We start from the raw sequence: 8,499 nt of genomic DNA, 5'->3' as shown, positions 1-8,499 counted from the left end.
ATTAATTTTTAATATTTTCATTGCTTCGGCGTCAAAAGTTTTTTCTTTAACTGCCGTCGCAAAGAATAAAACCTTCGGGATTATTTTTTTTTACCTTCCATGTAAAAATAGTGTATAAATTAAGTCGTCCGTTGCTCTAAGCTCATTATTGGTCGGTGTTTAACATTCTGTAGCAATCGTATTAAAATAAAAGGGTGAGAAAGCGTCGCGACGCTTGCGCTATCCGGCGTACGTCTGCGCGCCTTCATCGCAGTTTTGCCCAGTTATTTCTCGTCACAGTCGACTTCGATCTTTGATGGTGTGCATCGTTTCCACGGACGTCCGACGATCAGAGTTCGCGCGGTTTTGTCATGTGACCACCAGCTCGTTATCAAATTGACATCTCGAAAAGTTTGTGGGTGCAAAAAGTCGACAGCGTCCATTTTCCACACGGATTTAACTGTTGCCGTTTAGGTAGTCCAACTTTAAATTTTTCATTTTTGCGCTTTTTTTTTCGAATTTCGTTTAACGCGTTTTGGATTTTTCAAAAATTTCGTTTCGGCTGAGTCGAACGTTAAGAAAATATTTTATATAGTTGCGTGTTTTTTTTCTTTTAATTCGAGCCGTTTGATGCCGTACGTTGTTTTTCTTATCGCCGCGTTACGCCTGTTAAGTGATTCTTGATAAAGGTTTCGATATTGGCCAAGAATGACTTAAAACGATGATCGTTTGCTTCAAATTACAATTTATTGTTATCGAAATTTGTTGTAATATATCGAAAATTAGTGGAAACAGCTTCCGTCGGCAAAAGTTTGTCGCTAGTACCAAAAAAATGCCATTTTGAAAATGTAATAATAGGTTTATTGGCATACACAAGAATGCAAGAAAAACAAAATTCTTAGGTGCGAAACTGTAGCAGAAGGCTGTTGTAAAAGTTAGCCATTCGGGGAGTTTAAGCCCCTTTATTTGTAATATAGAAGCAGATATTCAAACTAAGTTAACATATTGCTTAAAATTCAGAGGGATAGCAGGTAGCATGAGAATTAATATAAATCGCCTTCTTGGAAGAAACATGGCACAAATTTTATTACAAAAATAAGTGGAAATTTTGATATAAGTCTACTTGAACGTATTCCATTAATAAAAAGAAATCTAGTAGTCACAATAAAGCAAATAAAAAAATAAAATTTTCTCCAAAAAAGATTTTAAAAACAGGCATCAAAAAGACACAAATATTATTCCAAAACGTTTATTTATAGTTTTGCTGTTAAATCAGAGGTTTAAGTTAACAACTAAATATAATAATATAGACGATATTTTCCAAGTTTTCTTAAATATCTAAACAGAAACAGGTGAACTCAGGAATAAATTTACAATCTTTAAAATTTTACTTTTACAAAACAGAATATCGTTATAATAGTAATTGAGCAACAAAATTAATTTCGTTTTAGAAATTTTCATCGAAGCACTTTTGACTTAAAAAGAACAAGAAGACCTTTTTTCTTCTTATCAGTAATACGTCCTTTTCTTGTAAACACTTTTGATGGTAACTTTGTCAGTTTGCATCGCTTAATGATTTTTTAGAAAAGTTGCTTAGCTCATGTTGTTTCTCAATTCTAAAAGCTCGTAGTTCTAAAGCCGGAACTGCCCGCTTTTTAAGTCTTTCACGCGAAATCTTGAGGGTTCATTTCTACAACTTCATACCGTTTACGCCGCGGCAATGCGGTACCGTAAGTAGATCTTAAGAACTTAAACTAAATGAAGCTTTGGTAAATAGAAAGGACGGCACTTCTTTGTAACGATGGTGATAAAAATAAAGTTTTTATATCATTATCACATCATTTCATTCCTGTCGTCTAGTTCAATTTCCTGCGAACGTATTAGGAGATATATTTTTTATAAAACTTCTGGATTCCTCCTGGGTCGGTTTTTCTTGACTCGAACTAGCTAACGTTTCGTCAATCATCCTGTTGGCTTCTTCATAGCCTGACTGAAACTGGTAAGCTCTGAAGAAGCCTACAGGATGATTGGCGAAACGTTTGCTAGTTGGAGTCAAGAAGAACCGACGCAGGAGGAATCCAGAAGTTTTATAAAAAGTATTACAGTAGCCTGTGGAAGTTACTAAATATTAGGAGATATATTATATAATTCATTCTATGCTAATGGAATTGGCGAAAGGCCCATGTTTTGCAGGTTTATGTGTTTTGCGCTAGAATCGGCTCCACTAAATTCGAAATGCGTCTTTTTTTCTAATTTGTGATTTGGTGAAAAACAAACCGGGAAAAATTCAAATGTTAAATTTAAATTAACCGAGTTAATTGCTTCTGGAAGAAAAACAATTAAGAGCTAAAATATTTGTCTTTCGAGCTTAAATCTTTCTGTTTGTAAACAGCCCTTGCAAATTTTTATGTTAATTGAGGTATTTTCTCAGGATATTCGCAAGGTGGCCGATGTTTTCTGAGGCCCGTCGTTAATTAAAACAAAAGTTTCCATTTTTGGACTGCGCATTGTGTCGTATAAATTACGGATATTTCTGAGCGAGGGACCCCAATTTATTTCCATTTATTTACTTTGCGTTTACATTCGAATTACTGCTAAATGTTCAAAAATTGGGGGTGCACCATCTGCGTCCAAGGAAGTATGGAAATATTTCACGACAATCCGAAAGCTTTTCGTTTTTAAGTCTTTCGTGAGTTTTCGGCGGGCAGCAAGGATCGAAATCGATATTGTATGAATATTCTCAAAAATATATATTATTTTTTATTAACCTTTTCGGAGTACCCTTAGACAATACGCGGTGTAGTGGAGTAGATAGGAGTTTTGCACATGAATGGTATTATTTTGACAGAATATGCAAATTTTTCAACGAAACTTCCACAGGCTGCTGTAATACTATTTACAAAATTCATCCTCCCCCCCCCCCCCCCCCCCTAAACATAAAGTTTGTATTCCACAAGCGGCGACAAAAGTCTTTTAACATTTTTAAACAATTATTGATAATGATACTCAAAGTAATAACTAATATTTAAAATATTTTTATTTTTCTGTCTAACTGCTCCAATTATTATATTAAATTTTTAGCATTGTGGCCCTTTGAGTGATTTAGAAATTGGTTAAATGGTTCGCGCGATATTTTTACAGGTTTCTGTCAACCTGGGTCGGTTTTACCAAAAAATGTTCTTTTTGTTCCGGGAAGTCATTAATTTATTATAAACAACTAATATTTTTTTCAATTCCAAAATTTCTATGATCCAACGACCCCCACTCAGTTTCGATTCTTCTTCTGAAAAAAACTAAGTACTATACATATATATGGATCGTTAGATATTATTTTTTAAAATTTATTCTGTATGTACGTACGCACCGTACACAGTGATTGTAAAAAAAATGTATATATATCTCTTCTGTAGAATTTTTTAGAACTAGTGTTTTTAAATAAAACAATAAAACCTATGTTTGAATAATTCTAGCATTAACATAAAAATGAAGTCTTCAAGAAATTAATTAGAAACATGTAACAGTATTTAATTTCGTTCACACTGCATATTACATATTTAAAAATGCATTTTAAGTTCCTATCACTTATATATTTATTTCAGATATTTCAGTGTTTCAGTTATACCGGGGGATTAAAAGTGTAAAGATTATTTTTATATTTAGTAATAATTGTTGCACCCTATATATAAAAATATATGATAAAAAATTCAATACAAAACACCATATTTCATAATAACTTTTATGTCTTGACGAATCGAACATGCTGACATTTTTTTTTTCACTTCACTTTATCAGGGTGATTTGCGAATGCATAAGATTGATTGCTTGTTGATTTCGACAGATAAAAATTATTTTTTCTATTTATTGACTTTTTCTTTGAAATATGAAACTGGAATATGGTTTTTAGTGGAGTTTATTTTAAGAAGTTCGCCTCAATTTCGTTTAGATCGTGTGGTATAGGTAAATTTCTTAAGCTTAAAGAGATGCTTTTATAAAACAACCGTTTCGATTTCAAAAGACGTTCTCTTTTGATATAACGAATAGAATATAACAACCGGGGATATCAATGTGGTTCTTATGCGCGTCTTTATTTTGATGTACGATGAAAAATATTTTTCATTAAGTACATAAAGGGGGCGGTTAGTATTCAATATTGCAAAAATGTCTTTCTTGAGTTTACTGAAAACAAAAAGTTCTAAAACAAATATTTATTTTCATTTGTTTATTTAGCGTAAGGTGTTAAAGTCTCCAAATTTTCTTCACCGGGGAATGCGAGGCATTTTTCCATTAAACTTTTACTTTTATCGGATGAGACGCGTGCCTTTTCTGGAAATTCAACACCACGGGATTATTAAGTACGCGTTTCCGTTTCTCAAAAGCCACGATTACGCCTAGCTCTTCTCACATTTTAAGCAGCAGAAAAAAGTATTTTCAATTTTTCGATTATGTTCGGTAGGTAATTGACATCACGGCAGGTTAAAAAATCTCAGTTCATAAGTAAATAAATATACAGTCTCACATACATTGCTAATGGAAAATGATTTTATTGGTGTTTTATATTTCTTCTTGGAAAAAGTGCAGTAAGGAATTTTTTTATTATATTTAAAGTATTTTAAAAAAATATAAGTAGGCAAGTGTTATGGTAGCTTCAGTTCTCATATCATTTTGACCTATTTTTATTGGCAGTATAAATTCCTTATGCACTTTATATAGTGTGTATTCGTTAATGTTGTTATGTCCCAAATTATTTATTTGATGATTTAAATTTCTAAGACCACCGCATATAATGAGAGTAGTTTTAAATTGAACTATTAATAACTCCCACAGGCTAGTGTAATACTTTTTACAAAACTTTTGGATTCCTCCTGCGTCAGTTTTTGTTGACTCGAACTTACTAACCTGTTAGCTTGTTGTTAAGCTCTGAAAAAGCCAACAGAATGGCTGGCGAAACGTTAGCAAGTTCGAGTCAACAAAAACCGACTCAGGAGGAATCCAGAAGTTATGTAAAAAGTATTTAAAGAATTTTTGAGTCATAATGGAAAAGAAAATTCGTTCTACTCAATTTTGACTACGTTATGAATTTTTGTTTTGTAGCCGGATTTTAATTATTGTTGTTTTCTTGAAAATCTAGGAAAATAAATAACATGTGGGTCTTATTTTGATTAGGCAAATTTTTGAGGAATAAGTTTGACAACTAAATACAAAAATAGGAATTAAAGGTTACAAAGAAATTTTTTGAAAAGCCTGTCTTGCAAAGAAAATCTTAACTTAATTGCCCAAGACTTCAACGATGTAAAAACTTATTATAAGCTGTTAATATTGGAGGATCGGGGAGTAGTCGCTCATATTATTTTCTTGCATAAAGTTTTAAATGGCCGTGCGAACTCCTCTGAGATTTTAGCAAGAATCCCATTTAATGTAGCAACTCGAAATTTGAGAAACATGTCTTTGTTTATTATTCTCTTTACAAATACCAATATTTCCTAAAATTCTGAATCCTGCAAACCTTTACTGGTTGGACCTGGACTAGATCACACTCTCACATGATTCCTTAAAGAAGAAACCCACTGTTACACTTTTGGATCGACACTCGTTATCTAATTCGTAATCTTTTCTTGATTTTACTTATCTAAAGTATACTATAAAATAAAGAATAATTTTATATTCTACTTAGCAATAAATAAATAGAATAACATAAAAAAAAGGAAAAAAATGTTTTTTTTTTGCCTGCTCTATATATGTTTGTGTCCCAAAGAGCAAATAAATAAATAAACATTTCGAATAGTACATTAGAAGTACAGGATAATTCATAAAGAATGAGCAATCAGTAAACTGGGAGTTCTAGACACCAAAATATTATAAAACTCTAACATTTAATTGAAACTTTTTCATTACCATTTCCAAAATGTTTATTGTTCGATATTGGTTTTTTATTGCTCCCCGCACCTTTTCATCTTTTAAGTATTTATAAAAAATATCAGAAAAAGTGCTTTGAACTTTTTAAATGCAAAGAAGTCAAAAACCCACAAAGTTAGACGGTTATTCTATGAAAAATTCAATCATGTTTCAACCAGAACGTGAGAGATAAAAAAATATGATTCTATTTATCTAAATAATATGGTGAAACTAGTGCACTCTAGTGGCAATGTCCGCATAAAACTGCCAATTTTTATTATTATGCTATAAAAACTTTATTATTTAATAAAAAAATTCAGATTGAACTTACTTTTCAGAAATTTTGAATTGTTTCTTAGAAGTTTTGACTGATTTTGGTCAAGTCAAATTTGGCCAAGTAAACTTAAATTTTGTTTAACGTAAATATGATCCTTTGATCCTATTCATATGGTTTAGAAATCATTAAAGATTTTTTTAAAACGTTAGGTGAATGTTGGAAACGAAAAGCAGCAGAGAATTATTGTAAAAAAAACGTGCTTTCTTTTTTTCAGGCAAACTTTGTAACCCTTACTTAAGTACATTCTGCATTAGCCCTACTTTTATCCTCCACTTTTTTATATCTTAAAATCTAGGATAGATTTTGGCCCATGATTGTTTTCTAGTTTTGGGAGTTTTTTTTTATTTGTCCTTTAATTGGTAATTCGTTTTTATTGATGAAATGTTTCTGGTCTGGTACGAATTATTATGTTTTAATATTTTCCTTGTTGCAGGTCTTCGCAAATTTTCGAAACGAGAAAAAGCAATACCAACTAGCCGAAAGTCTGGAAATCAGAGCTTAAATGCGCCGGATACGTTAGTTGTTCTCGCATTAAATTTCGTACGTTTGTGTCGGGGAAATAAGTCGCCTGGCAAATGCCGTAATTTGAATATGAATCACGACACTCTATTAAGCTCGTTAAGTGAAGTGCAGTGAATTTAGAAAAAAACAGAGTCGCAGCTTTCAAGATGAAAATCGTCGCCCCAGTCGCCAGAAGAACATCAACCACGTTTATAGTCTTCACCTCGTGGATGTTGATTTTCCTCGAACTTAGTACAGGTTAGTTTCTAATCTCACTACTTATGGTAATGGCTATAGTCGCTGGAGACGTTTAAAGCTGTTATCGGAAGCGATTTCCTTGCGGTACTTCCATTAGCGGGCCCCGGCGTCGCACTTTTTGTTCGATTTTGCGCCAAACGCATCGCACAGATATTGTTTGCGTCGAAAACCCTCGATGAGATTTTATTTGAATAATTAACTACTTAATAATCGTACGCAAAATGTCTGCGGCTCGCGTCCAAATCAATGCGATGCCATTGGCCAAATTTTCGTTTAGTATTGTGGTTTTGGTTTATATAAAGAAGGATTAAAACAATTTTTACAGACCCTGTATTTTACATTGAGACCTTCCTCTTGCTGAGGTTTAGGTTCAGGGAGTGACAGGCTATGTAAGGCTAAAAAGTGTTACAAAATGTAATTATTTCTTAGATTTCTTAAAATTTCAATTAATATAATTCAATTAATTAAGAACAATACCTTTGTTACCCATTAAAATAAGTTTTACGGAACAACAAACAGTATATAAACTTCAAGTTACATTACAGTATTTATCAGTTCTTTACAATGTGGAAGATGTTCTTTGGTAAAGCATGAAGAATTGTTTCTACTCGCTTCTATAAAATGCGCAATTATACACCAAACCAGCGTGCGGAAAGTGTTATTTTACCACGTCAGTTTCGTTTCCCACGGATCCGAGCCACTTCGGACATTTCCGAGATTTTACCGAACGGGTTTGGGACCAATCGGATGTTTTCGGAGATATTTCCCACTCCTTGAATTTAGACGTATGCCAATTCTGACGGTCATCTATTCGTGTAGTTTTGTAAAAATGTGCCCAAAAACTTACGGTGGTAGAAATAGTACAGTATGCCACACGTTTATTAAGCACGTTTACCACACTTGCACCATATACTACTAAAATTGTTCTTATTATTGTTACGCTTTTCCATTTCAGATAAAATATGTAAAAAGTCCTATCCACTTAAAATCAATCCAAGTTTTTTATTACCTTGTATATGAATAATCATGCAATTGCAATTGCAATGCAACAAAGCAGTGTCCAAATCTTATACGAATACAGAAATAAGACATAGAAATATTTCGAATATTTATGTGTTTACATAAACTATTATAATAGTTATAAAGCTGAATCCAAACTTCTGCTGCTCATTCATAGACAATGAATATGGACCGTCAACGTGGATGTTGCAATTGAGCCCTAATTCTTTAAGATCTTAATATTTTGAAGCCTGAAAGTTTTAGTGCTTCATGAATTCCTTAGTAACCTATACACTCAAATCTTTTACAAGACTATTCGTAGATATTTGACACTGGTTAGAATGTTTTTTTTTCTAAAAGCTTCGTGGTATGTTGTAAGCTTACACAGGCAGTCGCAATATGATTCTATCTTCTTAAGAAATGCACCATCATTGAACATGACCTGTGTTGTGATATCTTGTTTATTTCTATTAGCATAGAGTTTTTCTTCAAAGAAACTTCCACAGGCTACTGTAATACTTTTTTCAAAACTT

The 8,499-nt window shown here is 32.6% G+C and overlaps 1 protein-coding gene across 1 annotated transcript in view; it reads left to right on the top strand.

Annotated features, from left to right (window-relative positions):
* Positions 1-290: 290 nt before the first annotated feature.
* The window catches only part of LOC132695652 (hemicentin-2-like), a 611,218-nt gene continuing 603,009 nt past the window's right edge, over positions 291-8,499 (top strand). Inside the window, exons 1-2 of the mRNA XM_060660041.1 lie at positions 291-453; positions 6,642-6,967. Coding sequence (XP_060516024.1) covers positions 6,877-6,967 — 91 coding nt within the window. The 5' untranslated portion in view covers positions 291-453; positions 6,642-6,876. The remainder of the gene's footprint in view (positions 454-6,641; positions 6,968-8,499) is intronic.

The sequence above is a fragment of the Cylas formicarius genome, unplaced genomic scaffold (assembly GCF_029955315.1).
Source record: "Cylas formicarius isolate icCylForm1 unplaced genomic scaffold, icCylForm1.1 PGA_scaffold_12__32_contigs__length_19106922, whole genome shotgun sequence".
Classification (NCBI taxonomy): domain Eukaryota; kingdom Metazoa; phylum Arthropoda; class Insecta; order Coleoptera; family Brentidae; genus Cylas; species Cylas formicarius.
Note: the sequence above shows the minus strand (reverse complement) of the source record. Positions and strands in the feature narration are given on the sequence as shown.